Source organism: Acanthisitta chloris, unplaced genomic scaffold (genome assembly GCF_000695815.1).
Source record: "Acanthisitta chloris isolate BGI_N310 unplaced genomic scaffold, ASM69581v1 scaffold5954, whole genome shotgun sequence".
Lineage (NCBI taxonomy): Eukaryota > Metazoa > Chordata > Aves > Passeriformes > Acanthisittidae > Acanthisitta > Acanthisitta chloris.
The window spans coordinates 14,382-34,462 of record NW_008667583.1 but is presented as its reverse complement, the minus strand read 5'-3'; the positions used below and the strand labels follow the sequence as shown (position 1 = coordinate 34,462).

Genomic DNA, 20,081 nt, shown 5'->3' with positions numbered 1-20,081 from the left:
TTCCCTCAAGCCCTGCCTTGCTCATCTTCTTTCCACTGTTTGTTCAACCCATTAATCAATTCGTGTTGCAATGTTTCTGATTCTATTAAAAACCAAAACCAAATCTTCCCAGCTGTACCATAAACACTGTTTAGTTCTCATACAGACAACTGACTCATAAACCTGATCAACTGCATCTGCTTGGGCCTCCACACAACAATTCAGTATCAAGGACTTGTTACTCACTGATCACATTCAATTATCCCAAATATTCTTAAAATACTCCGTAAATAAGATCCGAACACAATCAACTCTCCGTTAGCTTATGTATCAACTCTCCATTATCTTATGTAACGAGAGAACAAAGGTATTCTGAGCAGTGGAAAATCCCAGGTGGTAACAATGCTACAGGTCACACAACTGACAGTACAGCAGATGTGCTCGAATTGCTGAAGTAGCTTTGGTCTACCAATTTTTCCAGCCCCAGTCCAGCACTTCATAAGAGGCAGCATGTGCAGACTTAATCATGCAGTTGCAGGCTTAGTACTACAACTTTTCAGACAGTAACAGTTTAGGTCTATCACTGTGTCTATACTAAAATGCCTTCCTGAAGCCCATTGGGGTGCAGAACACAGTACAAATGGTTCAGTGTGCCCTGTGCCAAAGCAAGTCAGTGAGGTTCACATGCCCAACCTCACAGAGCATCTGCTCTAACACACACTGGTAAGTTCCAGTTTGGTTCCTTCTCCAGTCCTGACTCTGACAGCAACCTGAAAAAATGCCTTAGTGATAACAGAGACAGGAGTTCTAGGTTCATTTCAAGTTTTATTTAAAACTGTTTTCCAGAGCAGAAATACTAGAAAAACAAAACAGCTCGAGCTCTGCAGTCAGCATTAAGATTCCAGAAAAGTCCTGCGGTTCTTAGACCAGTACTGATTTTTCTGTGAAGAATTCTGAAGAATAATTTGAAAAACTCTATTACAGCTTGTCCCTTAATCTCTATTTTGGCTGCATTACATGAGAAAAACACCATTTTCACAGTATTAATGGTTGCTATTTTTCAGATAACAAAGAAATCAGAAATACTTTGACAAAGATGCTTTAAAGCTGCTCTCCCTGTTTGGAAGAAAAAAAATCAATGGTATTCAGAAAGGTGATATACTCCAAGAACACGCATTAATCACCTGTAAAAACAGTGACATCCATCAGACCTTCTGCTCCATTAGCTGAACAGGGTATCTGTGTATTCCACTAAACAGAGACTAAACCAACAGAAATACCACCAAGAACTGCAATTTACAGTATGATGGAAAGATGCCTTAAAATTAATCAGGAGCAAGAGCCTGATATGCATTAGTTAGATTACACCCCAACGTTCAGAATCACCATTTGGTAATTCAGCAAGACATGTTTGGATCATCTTAGATGATACAACTGTGGTTTGGCACTTTCAAAGACTAAGCTACAATGGCAACTAATGAAGTAGATTGTTAATGTGAGTCACTGAAGCACAGGGAACAGATTGGGGAAGAACAGCAGACTGACAGTTGGATGAAGGTCTGACACCACAGAGGGAACAGATTCTGAATGAGTCTTCAGAACCGTTTTGCCAAACCAACAAGCAGGCTGCAGCTGTTTGACATGCATGTTGTTGATGTGATCTGAAGGACAGGCTTCATGGGGAGACTGAGTAAACTGGGAACAGACTTGAAACAGTCTTAAGGATACTTAAGCATTGGAACAGGTTGTCCAGATAAGCTGTGGAATCTCCACTTGTAAAAGCTGTGAAGACCTGAGGGGACAAAGCTCCAAAAACCATGGTTTAGATCAAGTGCTGACTCTGCTTCCAGCATAAGGGCTGGTTATAGGATATGTTACTATCCCTTACACCCTGAATCAGCCTATGGTCCCAGAGGTTAAAAGAAACCTAAAAAACAGGGTTCAGCAACTTACAACATGATAGCTGAAAGGCAACACAACAAAAAGTGCGTATGGTTGGGAGCTGGTACACAAAACAAGCTGCAGACACATCTGTGAACAGAGCATATTCCAGCTCCTGGCTTTCCTGACTCTACACAGGCAAAATACCTCTCAGCAGCTGATTTACTTGCTTTTCTGAAAGGGAGCATCTTTTACTTCCTATTATCACTAACGTAACAGACTTGAGAAAAAAAACAGTGTAGAACACTGCCTCTTAATATCTGCCAACCTCTCCTACAAATGCTTACAGCATTTACCTTCACCACAGGTAAATGCTTTACCTTGGCCACAGACGAACACTGAATGTCTTGCTCCAGTTGCACTGCTTAAAAGCTTTGTCCTAAAACAGTTCCATATCCATCCCCCCAGAAGTGCCTTTGCTTTTGCTTCATAATGTGGGAGAAAGCCTGAATATTTTAGATGTCTACTAAGACAGTATACACAAGCAAAGCGAAAGTCACCAGTGGAGAGCTTATAAATATCCATGAGACTTCTGTCAAGCCTAGTCTGTGGAGTCTTTCTTCAGTAACTATACGTGTGTCCCTGCTCACACCCACTTATGTCATTTGGTCCTCTGTATAATGACATGCAAATACACAGAACCATAGAATAGAATCATCAAGGTTGGAGGAGACCTCTAAGATCATCGAGTCCAACCATTAACCGGCTACTCTGTTGTAACCCCAAAACTACATCCTCCAGCATCAGATCCAGATGGCTCTTGAACACATCCAGGGATGGTGACTCCACCACTTCCCTGAGCAACCTATTCCAGAGCCTGACCACCCTACCAGAAAAGAAATTTTTCCTAACATCTAATCTGACACTGCCCTGTCTCAGCTCATGACCATTCTCTCTAGTCCTCTCCCTACAGCCATGGCAGGAGAGACCATCCCCCACCCCTCTACAACCCCTGTCAGGTAGTAGCACAACCATGATATTAAAAGGTTCAAGGATACTTGAAGCTTCCTGTCCTTACTATAGACCTTGTTGGAACAGGTCTTCTGAAAAAAAGTAGTTAGAATTACTGCTCTCCTCTAGGCAGAGGACACTTCTACTGTCCACCCTGTGTGAAGGATTAAATCTTTTTCATTGAGCTGCATTAAAATCTTGAAGACTGAAAATCTGACATGTGCCAGAAAATGCTTTCCCACACAAGAAAATTGAAAGATTTCTTTCTTTTTTTTTTTTTCCCACTGGGATCATCACTTAGATGGGCATAACTAAGTTTTTTTTCCATCACATTTGTCGAAAAAGACCATCTATAATCTGAGCAGAAGTATATCAATAACTGGGATGCACCCTGCTACTGACAAAAAAGGAAACGTAGGAATTAATGGTGATTTGAGTTCTTAATGCTCACACATGGGCCCACAGGCAGCAACATGTGCAAGTGCAGTCATAAAGGACAACCATTATTAAAAAAACCTCATGCATCAAAAAGCATCTGAGCATTTACAGCAATAGCTGCACGAGCATTTACTTGAAAAACCACTTTCTTTGCCAGTTAGAGAACATTTCAAGGGAAATGTACATTCTGAGAAAGCTCCATAATACACTTCATCATTGAAGCCAAACCTTTTTGCAGCTCCTCTTGCCAGAAGAGGAAGAGCAGTAGCATGTATGGCAGTGTCTGACCTTCCCTCTTCCTGCAATCCCAGGGCACTCCCTGCACACTCAACTGTGCTCAGTCACATTAACAAGAGCAAGCATCGAACATCGTGGACTGCAAAACTCACATGCACACTGGGTCACCTGCAGGGCAGATTCTAAATTTATCAGTGAAGGAACAGCTGTGACTCTGCATATGCAAAACCTCAGGAGAGCTCTTGGGATGTGCTGAATGCAGGGCCCTATGGAGAACATGCCCTCTGCTGCAGACCATCACTCTCCTGTTTGTTCCAATGTGGGCTGTGCCTCAGGCAAGCACAATTCACTTGGCACGTGAGGAAAAGAGAGCTGGAGATGAAACACTGCTTTGCAAATATGGAATGTGGCACTTAAGTGAGGAACTGCCGTAAAAATGGACAGAGTCACTGGAGGAACAGGCAGCTCTGGGGACAGCAGTGCCATGGAAGCAGTGTCAGACTGACCCTTGCAGAGCTGTGCCTGCTACAAATCACACCTCTTCCCACTAAGAGAAACTCCTGCTGCGGTGACAGGTTGAGCCAGCGAAATATCAAAAGGATCCACCAGCGACAGAAAATGTTCCTTTACTTCTGTTCAACATCCGTTTGTCCTCCAAGCTCTGCCTCTTGCTACTGCAGAGAGCCTACATTAGTAATTCTTTAATGGATTTATAAAAATCCTTCTTAAAAGCAGGAAAGACATTCAGCATTTCACACAGTCACAATGCCAACACACTTTTCAAGACAATCCGAGAACACTTGTAATGTTTGAAGCATTTCCTATGACAGAGGAACACAAATACTCCATCTTAGACATTACCACGAATTTGCCAGATGTTTTGGGCAACCTCAGAAGCATTCTGCAAAAAGGATATCCAGGCAAAGGCACACAAATAAAGGGCAAAGAGGAAAATCAGAGAGTCAAATAAGGTGCAAGGGAAGAGAAATAAAACAATATAAAGGGACACAGAATAAAGCACAGGCAGTGAAATGCTGATTCTCAAAGTGCCAAATTCAAAAGAGAAGAGAATTGGTTAGATTTGTTCCTTAATCTTCACTGTCAGAGTCATCTATAAAGATCTAATCCCACCAAACCCGGTGGGGGCCCACGGAACACCAAACGGACACCAAACTAGTGACAGAGCTTATCTAGACAGGGAATTATTTAATTCAAGCACAGAACACACAGAAAGATCCTTATCTTGCAATCACTTTGTAATGAGCACTTCTAATGTGGACCAATATGAGATTACACTGCTATAATTGTAGGGTTTATCTCAGAAACTCTAATTCAGACACTTGAACAGCAGGAAAATTATCATGCCCAAAAGACTATGCTTAAAATCTTTTACATCAATTCCTTCTATGAAAAATTCAGGTATTTCCCAGCTGACTAACATACTTTTATTAGAGAAACAACACAATGGGCAAACTTACAGGAAATAGATAAAAGGTTCCCATTTATTTGAAAGTAAATTTCCTTGAAAGTGAATTATGTTTTGGAAGTAGCTCACATGTCTATGGTACACAATACTTCCGACAATTAAAGGTATATATAAACACAACAGTTATTAAACCAAAGGTTTGATGGGAGTTATTTGGGAATTAATACCTCCACTAAGTCACAGCAGCTTGTTATGAAACAGGATTAAGTACGTAAAACAGAAGAGGGGGAAAGTAAATACAGCTGGAGTTTTGTCTTATTATTACAAAAGCCTTTTCTCCACGTTCTCACCACAAGGTACACTTGGGCAGAATTCCTGCAGTGGTTATGAGCATTTACTGAGAAACTTGAAAGGGGAATACTCTCAAACAAGTTTTGCTTTTTAAAAGAGACACATAAACATGTAATACTAGATGAGTTCTTATTTAATCAAACATAGCTTAACTTATATTAGTCTATGTTTAGCATTTCAGTTCCTCTTTTATTTCCTGTTTTTACTGAAGGGAACAAGAAAGAAATCATACTAAATTTGGTTAAATCTTTAAAGTACAACAGCTCCATAAAGATAATGTTCAGGAATAATCATTTCTCATTTTCTCTTATAACAACTTTTCAACTCTGTTAATTTAGCTTGAAAGTATTTTTCATTTTTGATTAAGCATACTAGCCTTGCAAATGATGTATCACAAGTGTTTAACCACTGTGTGGCTTGGAACTTTCCAGTTTTCTAGGGACAAAGGTATGGGTTGTTGGGTTTTCCTAGTATCCAGGGTCAGTTTTTCAAAGCTTCACCCCTTGCAAACAAGCATTGGTTTTTTCTGGGACATATCCTAATGTGTTGATTTTAAAATCCAGGTTTAGCAGACACAACAGATGGGAGACCAGGAGACAACTCATCTTCTGGCATTTCCTGGTCTTTCCAATTTTGTAACTTTTGCAGCAGTGCAACTCTCTTCCTCTCATCTGTCAGTAAACAAGTATACAAGCCTTCCAATTTGCTTTGCACCTTACTTCAATGAAAGGCAATCTCTGTTTCAATAGCAAATACATCATACATTTAACCAAAGATGGTCATTCAGGTACCACAAAGAAAACTTGCAAAAAGTCATGACAAAAGAGCCCACGTGAACTGTTGTGTCTTACAAAAGATGCATCAAATGAAGTTCATCACTATTAACCCTTACCAACATCTTCATTTTTACCCCTGCAGAAAGGTCTGTCATTCATGGAAGACACATTAGCTCCTCTGGTTCAATCTTTTAAACTGAACCACTATAGTTTCAAATATAACATATTGCTCTGAGATGCTATTAGGACACTAACAAAGAAAAACAGTCTCTCAGAATCAGAAGCATTTATCTTTTTTCCTTCAAGCAAGGCATATTTTCATGATTCATTTAAGTCAGCTTAAGCCAGTACTGCCACAAGTAGGAGCATTTTGCAGCTCAAAACCTATTTTACATGTTTTTGCCCCTTCTCAAGTAAGTTTTGATGTTCCAGCATCTGTATGGTATAACCACCAACATGCTCATTCACATGGTGAGGCAAAAAAAAAAAAGGAATCCAGGAGGGACTATTAGAGAAGTCAGGATAGCAGAGCCAGGGGAGAGAGTGAGACTATTCCCTTCAGTGACATGGCACAGGCTTAGGCCAGGCTGAGCTACTGGTGGGACTACACGCTCAGAAACATTATCAAAGTGTACTCCCACTTCCTGTAAATTATTTTTTCTTCAAGAGTTTCAACTCCAAAAGGATTGGGAGAAGATTGACTCACTGTGTACTGTATTTTTGCATTCATTATTAACATAATTCTTGAGAAATAATCTCAGAGAGTATTACCAGAACAATATCACAAGAAAGCTATGAAACATTAGCAGCAGAAGACAAGACCTGTTTCTCTAAATGGAGATGATCCTAGAAGCTCATTAATGTAAGAGCAAAGCGAGCATTAAAGACTGGAAAGGAAAAAATCCATTTCTTACCCCTTTATATAAAGGAAAAACTTGCTGTTGTTGAATAGACTTTTGTTTTTGCTATGGTAGATCCATCTCCTACAGCAAAAACATCTTTGATTTCCTAAAACCTACCCTACCTAGTACACAGCAGCAAACAGACCCTTAAAAGAACAAAGTTAAAAGTTCAAACTCACTAGAGTTAAAACTTCTGATGCCAATTTAAATAAAATAAAGAAATTACATGGGCACAAACAGACTTAAGTAGCCAAACCCCTTTTTCTCCTGCCAGGTTCTACAAGCTGGATACCATGAACACACACAGTGTCCACTGAACCTGTTCAACAAGTTAAAAAAATTGATCAATCAAACAAAAAAAACCTGTTTTTCTAAAGTCTACATTTTTTCCAAGGCTTTTGTTTTGAGCAAACTGTAACAGTCACTGCAGAAAACCTCAGACGGTATCCAAAATATTTTGAAATAAATTCCATGTAGGAATGTATTCAGGAAAGGTAGGAAACAAATTGCTGACGGGAAGGCATGGAAAAATACTACGGCATGAAAATTGAGAGCAATATGATCAGGAAAAGTGAAAAACTCCATAGATGAAGAAGCACTAGCCATAACAATATGACTGCAGTCCTGATAAGATAGATCATCAAAGTGCTTGTATGATTTATGGTCTACATACATTGAGGAGGCTCAAACTTTCCATGGGCATGGGTATCTGAACCCTTGTGTTCCCCTTATGAGGCTGACCTCCTACCACTGCTCCCTGGAAGCTGGGATCTGCCAAATTCAAGAAGAACCCAAGTTCTCCTTGGGAAGCTGGAAGCTGAGGGTCTCTGCCGCTCTGAATGTCTACAGACTCACCTTTCTATCATCTCCTCTTTCCTTTCAGAGCTGATCTACAGAAAGGGACTTGGCATTCTGGGCATGTTTAGGGCCCTTTCTCCACCAAGGGAGGACTGGATTCCTCTGTCTTGTGCAATTATCCGAGTCCTTCTCTTTGTCAGCCATGCAAGCTGGCATCTGGGAAGTCCTACTCCTCCTCACTGGAAAGAAATGTCAAGGATGATGTCTTGAAAATTAGACTATACTTTTACAATATAAAAACCTGGGGTGACCTCATGGCTCTCTCCAACTACCTGACAGGGGTTGTAGAGAGGTGGGGGATGTCTCTCCTGCCATGGCTGCAGGGAGAGGACTAGAGGGAATGGTGATAAATTGAGAGATGGGAGAGTCAGATTAGATGTTAGGAAACATTTTTAGCCTGTTAGAGTGGTCAGGCAGTGGAATAGGTTGCCCAGGGAGGTGGTAGAGTCACCATCCCCGGAAGTGTTTAAGAGGTGCCTGGATCTGACACTGGAGGATATGGTTTAGGGTTTACAACAAAGTAACAGGGTAATGGTTGGACTGGGTGATCTTAGAGGTCTCCTCCAACCTTTATGATTCTATGATTCTATGCTCAAGTTTAAGGAGTTCTGTTTTCCCCTTTTCCTCTGGCCTCTCCTCCCAGGCACTCACTCTTGCCCCTCAAGTGCAATACATTTGACACCAGTGCAGTACCTGCAGAGCACTTCTGGACACTGGTCTGATCCAGCAGCTTCCCCTTCAGCAGCTGCTCCAGCAGCTCAGCCAGCACAGCCCACAGGGCAGTGCACCAGGGTGGCACGAAGCTGCCAGCAGCAAGGGAGGTGGAAATTCTGCAAACTGGCATGGCCAGGAGAGCTCTCTATCCTACACAAGGGCTTAGGGAAATGAGAATTGACATACCTGACGTCTGCCATAACTCTGTACCCTAGGGGCAGGGATGCCAACTGAGATGAATGCACAAGCTCAAACAGAGGTTTTGTTTCAAAACATACTAGTCGCTGGGCTGTTCTCACTCAGCAGATCATACTGACAATGGTTTCTCCTGTTCCAGAGACATCTTCCTAACACGGAGGCTGGAACTTTCACAGGCATTTCTCTCAGGATGCAGTCCGGGATTACAGTCAAACCAACCCCAAAGCCAGCTGGGGACAGAAGTAGGGATCCTGTTCCTCCTGTGTATTTTGTACTCCTTCTGCACAAACACTGACAGAATATCCGATGTTGATGTGGGCCAGGGAGGTTTAAAAAAAAACCCCAGAGTATGATTCTGGTTTTGCCACTTCATTTCTGCTGGATTACCATTTTGAGCTGACCAACTGTAAGTTAAAAGAGCACATAGAAAGCACCAGAAGCAGGACTGCCCTGTTCAGGCAGCTGGTATCCAACAGATAGCCATACCTCTAACACCTACACCTTCAGCCTGACATTACTGCCAGTTTAACCCACTCTCCAACCATGCTGCTGCCAAAAGCAAGCCTGTCTTATTGGCCACAGGAGTGCCTGAATGCAGGAGCAAACAAAGCAGGACAAGACCATGCTTATCATACCTTCTGGCAGATATATGCAGTTGCACTGGTTCAAGCCAACTACAATGCACAGATGAGAATGCTGTTTCACAACAGATTTGGGTTCATGTCATCAGCAATGTGCCACACTGGGTAATCTCTCTTACCCTCTCCCTCAACCAAAACCAGTGCTCAGGCACTTACACAACCATCCACATCAAAGAAACAGGCACAAGTGAAAAATACACACTTTTCTTTCCTCCCCAGTCTGATCACCTCCAATAGCCTGGAAGCTACTTCTTGCACTAAACACATGAAATACACAATGATTAGCAGCAGGGGTCTTCATCACTTAGCATAAGGTAGTCATCATCCTTTGGAGGAAACAATACACATTGTTAAAGCAACTTTAAAACTCTGCAAATCAAACAAATGCAGTTATTTATGGATAAACATGATGGTCCAGTCTGGAGGGCCTCAAAGTCTTACAGGTGTTTTAAGCTTCTTCCCCCAAGACCAACATGAGTCAGTATCTGGGAAATAGAGAACCAGAGGAGAGGGGTAAAATAAGGTCAAAAAACATATTAAAAAATCTGAAGAGTTACTTTACATGGAGAACAGTAATTGGCAGGAGGTATAAGAAGTGAAAGAGGAAGGTGTTTTGCAGTGAGCACCCAACCAAAGCAGAAGCAGCAAACTGAGTTTGGTGGTGGGACTGAGCCTGGTTCCATATTCTAATCAAGCTATACGCTCTCTGAAGTATGTGATGATCCAGTAAAGTGCTGTTTGTGATTACAGATACAGGTATACATAAAGGTATTATCAGATTTATGTGCAGCAAAAGACACACAAAAAGACACCATGCCAGAAACTTTCTGTCATATCATGAGCCAGTCAAGGCTCTGATACACAGAACAAGCATCTTTCTCTCTCCCTTCTCTCAGATACCTGTGGATGGTAAACTAACTCAAAGAACAAATATAATCACATTTCTGCTCTAACTATCATGTATATTAACCAAGAACACATAAATAGGGCAAACCACTTAGGAAAGACAGATTTTTCTGGGGTTTGCTACCATCTCACAGGAACTATAAGCCTATGCACAAGCTACACACTTCAGCACAAGAGTGCTGCCACGTGAAAAAGCCTCAAAAGTAGCAATTTTAGTGACTAAACATGTATTCAATGCAAAGTTAAAACTGTTACTGCTGTCACAAGTCAATCCAGAATACTGAACTCTCGGTAAAACTCGGATTTAGAAAGTGCATACTGAAGAAATCATTATTGTGATGCCTTCAACTAACACCTACACTTACCTTCATACCATACAGAGAAGCTATATTGTTCTAGGGAATAAAAAAATGGGCCTTCTCCAGACAAAATCCTTTTCTACTCAATACTGTCTTACACTGTCATTTACTCCCTCACTAAACTAAACTCAGTGCTCATGTTTCTGCTGACAGTCTTCATGGCAATGCATGCTGATACACAACCTTTACTCTGCAATGTGGTGACCTGGTCTTACATAGACAACACCCATATTGCCTTGATTGCATAAAGAAAGAAGGAATTACACAGACCTCCCCCAAATACAGTCCTCAAAGGAGGACAAATGATGTAAGCCATATCACAGTTACATATAACCTTGCTGTCACACAAAAAAGCTGCACCTATCACAGCACTGTCAGGTCCAGCAAGACAGCAAAGATGGCATAAATAGGCATCTGAGCTCTTTATCTTTTTGTTCTTGAAAAAATGGAATTTTGCCAAATGGAATGCCTGCAGGGTATGGGATGCCATCAGGCAGCTTTAATTCTGAATTGACAAAAGGTTTTTTAACTGCAAAATAATAATTTAAATTGCAAAAGTTATTATGTTTACAATTTCCAAAAGTACTATATGGGTGTAAGAGCTAAAAATCTGAACAGGATTGAGGTGATTTGGAATTTGTTTCCCATATCTGAGAAGCCTAGAATATGCAATGAATTTCCATCAACATTTCAAAATACTGGAGAAATACTTTCTGAATATGAGTGGGATGCAGGAAAAACCTCCACGACAACAGTTACCAACTGTTAGCTATACCTCTATGAATAGTGACTGAAGAAATAAGCACCTGTACATGTCAGAATATATAGCTAAAAAAGGTAGCTTCAATATCTGATTTAGTTTCTTAAGCTGAAGGCTAGTCTTCTAGTAATTAACCTGGGGGGGAGGAGGATTCTCTAGGCTTCAAAGAAGAAGCCTAATTTACAATGGCTCTAGGTGACCCCTATATAAGCTTTCCTATGTGGCTAAATGTCTCCTAATACAGGCATTGCACCCAGGTATCTGAAGAAGACAAGCAGTACAACCTCCCCATGTCTTCGGTTCCACACATTAGTATACCTCAAAAAAACTTAAATTCTCAGCTGACTCAGAGGAAACAGTGCTCAGTTTTCCACATACTTTTCCTGCTTCTATTTTCAGCAAATACAAGGCCTTTTATTTTTAGAAGACAAGATTTTTATTTTTAAAATGTTACTGCTCTTTGGGACCAGACTGTCATTGGTCTCTCAGACATCCTGCATCAGAACAGGAGATTTGATGATACAAACTCTCAACTTCTGAAGCAACAACTTAAAATGGAACTTGCTCACTGCTCAGTCCCAGTCTTATCCATTCCAGAGCAAGCAGGACCCGTGTGTTTGCATCCACTGCTAAACTAGAAACAGAAACTGATCCACTTTTAAAAAAACAACACAAAGATCAAAAGCATTTGCATTATTTTTCCTAGACAGGCTGTTCCCTTGAGTTTACAGCCTAGCCCTCCAAATCTTAAACCCTGCTGTTTGTATGACTGTAAAACCATAAGCTGAGGAACAGAGCTCATCTTACAACTGTTAGAGGAATTTGACAGCTTTCTTCTCGCTCTGTAAAGACTGTGTTACATTAAGGAAAGATCACAGCACAGTACTTCAAAAGATAAGTTATCATGTCAGGAGGCAATTCACAACACTTATTTCCAGAAAGGTATGTCATACAGAAATGTAGTCTGAAAGTAAAAGTATGAGCTGTATGAATTAAAAAGAAAACCAAACAGATGAGCCTGAAATGTTTTTGGTCCATCAAGAGTTCGTTACTTGATTGTTTGCTAGCAACACAGAATCACAGAATACTCAGAGTTGGAAGGGACCCACAGGTATCATCCAGTCCAACTCCAGGCCCTGCACAAGACATCCTTGACAATCACACCCTGTGCCTGAGAGCATTGGCCAAATGCTCCTTGAGCTCTGCCAGGGTTGGTGCTGTGATCGCTGCCCTGAGGAGCTGCTCCAGTACCCAAACACCTGTGGGGGAAGAATCATTTTCTAATATCCAACCTAAACCTGCCCTGACACAACTTCAGCCCATTCCCTGGGTCCTGTCCCTGGTTGCCAGAGAGAAGAGGTCAGAGCTGCCTCTCCACTTCCTTGCGTGAGGAAGTTGTATCCAGTGATGAGCTCTGTCCTCAGTCTCCTCTTCTCGAGCTGAACAGACCAAATGACCTCAGCTGCTCCTCACACAAACCATTAGCAAGGGGTAAGTCTTTATTTAAGGACAAAACCTTTTCATTCCTGATGTGGCCAAGAGAAGGAAAAGTGGTCCTACTAGAAGTGTCCATTTCCAATTTAATTTCCCGTTAAAAATTATGAAGCTAATGTAGACAACTCACTGGATCCAGGAAAACCTACAACTTTTCACATATTATGTTATTCATTACTAAATTACTGTGTAATCATAATAAGATCCATTAAATTTCATACTCTAATTAAGTGCATCTTCTTTTATGCTACATTACACAACCACACACATGGAAGCATAAAATGTCAATGCTGCTCAAACACATCAGTAAATATCTGCACAGAAATATGTGGAACAGAAGAATACCATAAGGCTAAATATTCAGTAGTCTCTGAAGCTTAAAATTCCTTTGACTTTCAATAAGCAACTTATGCTACTGCAATCTTACCAATAACCTCACTTCAGATATGATACATCTCCAAAAATGTGCTCTCTGTTAGAATCTGCCAAAGGCTTTTCTGTAAAAGGCATTTAGTATTATTCTTCCATCTGTTAAACAGCATTTAAAAGCAAAAACACTTAAAAAACCCCAACGTGGTGGACTTCATATTACTAAGGCAAACTCTTGATGTGGTTTTATAAGAATCTTTTAACCCAAAATAAAGTAATAGATAACTAAGACACACTGGGCACAAATGTAAATCTGTAGCAAAGAGCTACTGTTAATACTTTATTTTACTTGCTCTCCTCACAGTCTACTTCAGCTAACAATAAATTTACACTTAGCTGAAAGAACCGTTAGGAAATTCTTCTTCTGAAAGTCACAGTGGAACAGCAGGTATACTAACCTTACAAAGACAAATGCTACCAAAAAAAATAGACAAAACACTGACAGAGATTATCACTGAAAGTGTTCTAAATCCAGCTTTGGCCAGTTGTGCATGCATGCATATTACTGACAGAGTAGCACAAGATTAGTGACGAAGTAAGAATTTAACATTGTGATTATAAGAATGCACAGACATAGGGAAACTGTAGATTAAAGCTCTTTTCAAAGCAGATCTTGCAGCAACGTGTGCACTATGCTGAACTACAAACTACAAGTTAAGTTTCCTTAGCTCATCAGATTTGCCATTTCCTAGGTGAAAAAGCAATACACAGCTCTGGGGAAATGCAAACCTCATCTTCTCACAACTGAGGGTTACAGGGAAACTTTTCTCCCTACCAGGTCTAACTATTCCAAGTTAGACATCAGGATCCATCATCCCATGGTGAACACTGCAACTTCAACTGAACACTACCAAGTACTGTGGCACTTCCAATAACCAGTTGGTTGAAATCAGCAATGCACAACACACTTAGATCTCAATTCAGGATGCTGATACATACAAAACACCTATGTAAGTGCAGAGGGTAAGCACCCACAGTCCACAGCAGAAAACTGAGTCACAACTTGCTCTTACAGTAACAACACCTTTAAGCTGAAGGAGGGTAGGGTTAGATTAGACAATAGGAAGAAATTCTCTTACTCAGAGGGTGGTGAGGCACTGAACAGGTTGCCCAGAGAAGCTGTGGATGCCCCACCCCTGGGAGTGTTCCAGGCCAGGTTGGATGGAGCCCTGAACAAACTGGTCTAGTGGAAGGTGTCCCTGCCCATGGCAAGGGGGTTGGAATTTGATGATCCTTAAGGTCCCTTCCAAACCAAACCATTCTATGATTCTGTGAAAAACTTGCTGAGATGACTGATCCAGTACCAATCCATGAGAGATGCCACTGGTCATCAGCTGCAAGCTGGACTTTGCCCCACTGACCACAACTCCGAGTCCAATCATACAACCAGTTTTGCTCTCAACTCATTCTCCACTTCTGCAGTCAAGCTATGCTGTGTTTCATTTATATTTATAAAAACTCAGTACTATAGAGCCCGAACCTATCTGGAGCTTTTGTGAGCTAAGAGGACAAAAGAGCCTGAAGCCTCACTACCTCAGACCACCACTCTCACAAGTCCCAAACAATTAAATTTCTTTTATTCATTTTGTCACACCATACTCACACATCAATCGCTGTTTGGGCAAAAATTCCTACCATCACATCCCACTCTTTCAAAAGAAAAACTATGTGAAGCCTTATTTGAATGCAACAACAGATAAAAACAGACCAATGGAGCTGCCTGGAGCAAGCTGCATTTTAAGCACATGGCAGAAGTTTGACAAAGTTTGATCAGCCTGATGTGATTCCTTGCAACAGCTGACATTTCATTCTACAAATTCAGAAGGTCATGATGCTTCTAACACCCTGACACAGGCATGTTGAGCTGGGCAGGCTTGAGTGCACACAATCCAAAACAAACACAGAACACAATCAATTCTGCACTTGGTTTCTGGTGAGAAAAACCATACTTAACACAGCAGTAGCTCAAAAATAGGAGGCTAACAATGAAACTAAAGATTTCCTTTTTTGCTCATGCAGTCCATTATCCAAGAGCTCCTCTAGCAATACAAGTATTACATCCTGCTTCAAATAAATACAAAGACGGTTCCCTAGAAAAATACTAGAACTTACCCAAATTGAATTTATTGCAATAGTCACATTTCTCAGTCTTTCAAATTATTCTGGAAGCTCTTTCCTCTTCCAGTCATTAATTTCTAAGGGAATGTGCCCAGAGTTAAGGGTACAACTTGAAACCAGAGAGGTAATACCTCCTCATGTCACTTTTCTCATTATGTCAGCATTCCACCTCTCTGAACCCGCCCTGTGAATTCACTGATTTTTAAAGAGTAAGCTAAAAAGAAACATGCTAAGTAAAGCACTGGCAATTATATTGCTGTGCTTTGCTTCTCAACTACCTTTCTGAGGAATCATTTGAACTGTGCAGTTAAGACAACCAAAACACTTTCTTCAGGTTCTTTTCTATTAGAGTAAACATGCTGCCATGTTCTACCCTCTCCTTCCCCACTGATTTCAGAGATTAAAAAGGCTACAGCTCAACAGACTGTGCTTTTTTGTTGAAGTAATTAGAATATTCTCAGTGTTTTCCCAGACTTCTTAAGCCTTCCTTAATCCTCGTCTTCCAATGAAGAGTGAAATTACAATTTTCCCTAAAAAGGGGACATAGACAGTTTGTTGCATGTATTTTGACTGCAAATAGTAGCAAGCATCATGGGTCATCACTTCTGTCAGCACCAGTTTTAGGTCAAATTTCGAGAAAAAATAGCTTTAATAAAATATAAACAAACACTAACAGTAACATGGCAAAGATAGAGGATAGCTAGCCAAGATATGTTTTAGAACTATTTTATGCCTCTATCTCCTGAGCTCCTTTCCAATCCTGCCTTTTCTTAGATCACTCTTACCCAAAATATCCACCTCAGAGGGTTAATACAAAGTGGAAGAACTATGTGCATCCCAAAGAAATGAAATTTTCCTGTTACTTTACCTTCACCACCTCACTCCGTCAAAGAAAAAAAAAAAATTTAAAAAAAAAAAACCAACCAAAAAAAAAAACAAAAACAAAAAACAAACAAACAAACAAACAAAAAAAAAAAAAACAAAAACCCCCCAAAACTCTACCAAATGCAACACACACACACACACACATACCTGCCTTGAATTATGACAAGGCTGAAAACAAGACTATTTTCTTACTGCTAAAATGTTTCTAAGGAACTTTATTCTACAATGTTTTGGAAAAAAGGAGATACCATAAACCAAGATTGATATATATTGTTCCCTCTCTGCAAACACTGACAGAGCCTCAACCAGATTTATCTAAAACAAATATCCTAAGAACTACAACACCAACGTGTGTTTTTACTGTAGTCTGTTGGAAGACTGACGAGAGGACAATGTGCAACAACACTAAATGACCAATAATCTTTACTCACTTAAAAATAAGCTACAAAGGATTATTTTCCTTCATAGTCATGGGAAAACAAGGGCCTTAAAAGCAATCTGGGACAATCAGGTAATATCAAATGAAAGCAATATGAAAGAGAGTAAGAGGAGGTCAGGAGAGTCTAATGAGGCAGTAGTGAGTCCTGTGTAACTGTGGAGACACAGCACAGTGTGAGGAGAGAAGCTAGAGACATTCTCCACTGCCAAACTGATAAATGAGTAAGTTAATTGAGGCAACAATATTTTTAAAAGGTCAAAGAGAAATACCTATCATATCCCAAACAAAAGGGATTACAGAAATTTAGATACAAAGGCCTGGGTAAGAAAATAATGTACCCTCCACATGTACAGATTTTCCCTCTTCTCCAATTAGACAACAATATTGCATTACAACATGAGTTTTAAGCCAAATTATTTGCATATTTAATTGAATTCCTAGAAAGAATATGACTTTGCAATAAGGCATAAAAGATTTTCAAATCACTATCAAAACAGTCAGTAATAGATGGAGCAACACTACATGACAGTACCCATTAAGGTCTTTCCAACATCAGCCATCCACCACAGTAAAGTCTGAAAGAACAGACCACTTACCCTCTTTGAAACAAATCAACATTGAAGAATTTGTGGAGCTCCACGGAGAATTCTACCATAGCCTGAACTTCACTCATGTTTATGAGGATGAGAATTCAAAACTTGTCAGCACCTTAGTTACTGAAAACAAACAGAAAAACAAACTATTTAGGACACAAACATGGTCCTAAAAAGGACAACGCTTATACACAATTTTGCACAGCTTCCTTAAATGCAGGCCCTGAGATAAACAAGAATATAGGATGTGCCAAATCCAGCCCAGACTAATTTCCACCTTTGTTGTGAAGGAATCAAATGTTATCAGAGAGGCATCACAACACATTGTCAGCATAATACAATCCTGGCACTTATTGATACCTACACACTGCAGCTCTGCTCTGGTACTGCTGGAGAGGGAAAAACCCTGCAGACAAGGAGGAGAAAAAGAGTATGGTTTGCTTCCAGCCCTTGTTGATGCAGAATGACCATGCAGGCAGCAGTGCCTCAACTCTGGCATGAGGACAGGGAAAACTGAATTACAGTGTAGGTCATGTAGGGCTTTAGATGGAGAGATTCTAGAGGGAAGACAGGAGGTAAGGAGGGCAACATGCCTGTCTTGAGTCAAATTTTTGTTAGCAGTAAAGTGTTAATTCTCACTGTCATCTTCACAGCCACAGGCTGGCAAGTTTCTGCTAATTTACAACTGCCTGCTGATACCTAAATTAAAATCCTACAGATTTTACCAAGTTCTGCTGTTTTTCCTTCAACACTATCAAGTTGATTAATAAAACAGACTACACTTTCTACAAACACTTGTCTTCAAACTTCCCAGTTCCTGCAAGCACTGTCTGGGGTTTGAGGACTAAGCAAAAGAAAAAAAACCTAAACCAGGATATTCTTCATGCACATTAGTCCATTTTTCTGGGTCTAATGCAGAAGCCGTAAACATCAAAAAAACCTCACCTGTCTGAGGCTTGAATGTACTGTGGGTTTTTTGTTCTAAAACTCTGAAGGTGTATTTATTTGGGTGCTGGTTGAGCAGCAGGCACTACTAGTGAGACTGAAACAGAGTAACTGGCAAAAACGTCATCAGCACAGCAGGTATCAGTCACCTGAAAGCAAAGCTACCTTCAGGGGCAACCTCTAGCCTACCAACTAAATTATCTTAGCATATGACTAAAAAAATTTACCTTTCTCTACTCACTCTAAAGGAGCTGAAAGGCTTCAAGCACCACAGCACAGGTCTAGATTTAAACTATAAACAAGAAGTTAACTCTGACCTTGGTTTTACAGCCAATACAGGGACTCTGTGAGCACTTAAGAAAAAACACAGAAATACTGTATTACTGAAGTGACAGGGGAAGAGGAATTTTGCTGCTTAAGCTGAGTTAGGACAACATGAAGAAGTCTGATCAAGGGCTCTTACTGCAAGATCAAAACTACACTATCGAGATGATGCTATTAACCCAGTTTGTCTAAAAATCCTGTGATCATTCCAATTTCAGTCAAAGGACTTCAAGAGATTAACTGAATGATGCCACAAGTTTTGGTACAGTTTGCAGTTAGAACTGACACTGATAAACCTATAGAGCTTTGCAGCAATTCCTCTTCCAGTGCTTTGCCTATAGGATAGTGTAGGGATGTCCTCAGTGGTCTTTAAAGCTAGAACCAGGATGTTCTGCACTCTAATTCTCTGGGGTTGCCATGCTGCATTATCACAGGGGCATCACCTACCAAAATGCAAGTGTATCTTTTGCAAGTGGAACCTGACCTGCCACAGAGCAGAGATAAAGAGGTCCCAGCCCTGCTGTGACTCTTGGCTGTTGGACAACAAACCCTCTGGGCTGTGCATGAAGCTGGTGATGAAACTGTGCAATACCTCAGAAAGGAGCCCCCTTGAACACACTAAGAGAAAAGTGAAAGCACTTAAACAAAGGATGCCGTGGGACACTCTCATCCAGCTTGTTTTTTGATGAAACTACATTCTCAAGGGAGGAAGATACCATAGGACTCTGACTTTAAAGCACAATGAGTGGTGCTGTCTATGTCCCTGAACAGTTTGTGTCCCCCAAGAGAAGGGAAGACTGTTCCTGCAGGAGTTGTTGAGCCAAGCAGTCACTATCAAATGCTTCAGGGTCCCTCAAGTCCCCAGCAGGAAAACCCAGAATAACCAGAACTAGTCCAATTAGACAAGTTCCAAGGTCCATTTTATGAATGAGTTAATTCAACAAAAAACCCCTAAGAGAACTACATGTTGCATTACTGCCAGAAGGGCTGTCCAGTGAACTTGTGGTATTTCTATTGTGTCTAACATGGCTCTAGCTGGGACCACTCCCTCCCTTCCCTCCTCTATTGTGCTTACTTAGCCCCTCAGCCAGCCCACTAAAAATCACCAGGGCAGGCAACTTCCCCATGCACAGGGTCCAGCACACACAGGCCTGCATGACACAGCACCATATATTTCAATCCAATAACACAGCCCTTGCTCAACTACTAACAGTCCTTGGAAAAGCAGCATCTGTGCCTTGCCCCAGTGCTAGCTGCAGAACCAGTGAGAAATGCTGAGGCACAGTTGACAGAACAGCACATCCAGCAAGCACTGCTGCATGCTGTACCCAGGACTGCAGTCCATCAGCAGACCACTGCAAATGGCTCTCTCTTTGTTGAGCATCAGCTTGTTCCACGTGCACCTTAACCTGGGTGA

The 20,081-nt window shown here is 40.8% G+C and overlaps 1 protein-coding gene across 3 annotated transcripts in view; it reads right to left on the bottom strand.

Moving 5' to 3' along the window:
- FAM135A (family with sequence similarity 135, member A) overlaps positions 1–17,475 on the bottom strand; it is a 57,079-nt gene extending 39,604 nt beyond the window's left edge. For all 3 annotated transcript variants that reach the window (XM_009072546.1, XM_009072545.1, XM_009072547.1), the window contains exon 1: positions 17,399–17,475. In XM_009072546.1, the coding sequence (XP_009070794.1) occupies positions 17,399–17,475 (77 nt within the window). The remainder of the gene's footprint in view (positions 1–17,398) is intronic.
- Between the last annotated feature and the right edge of the window lie 2,606 nt (positions 17,476–20,081).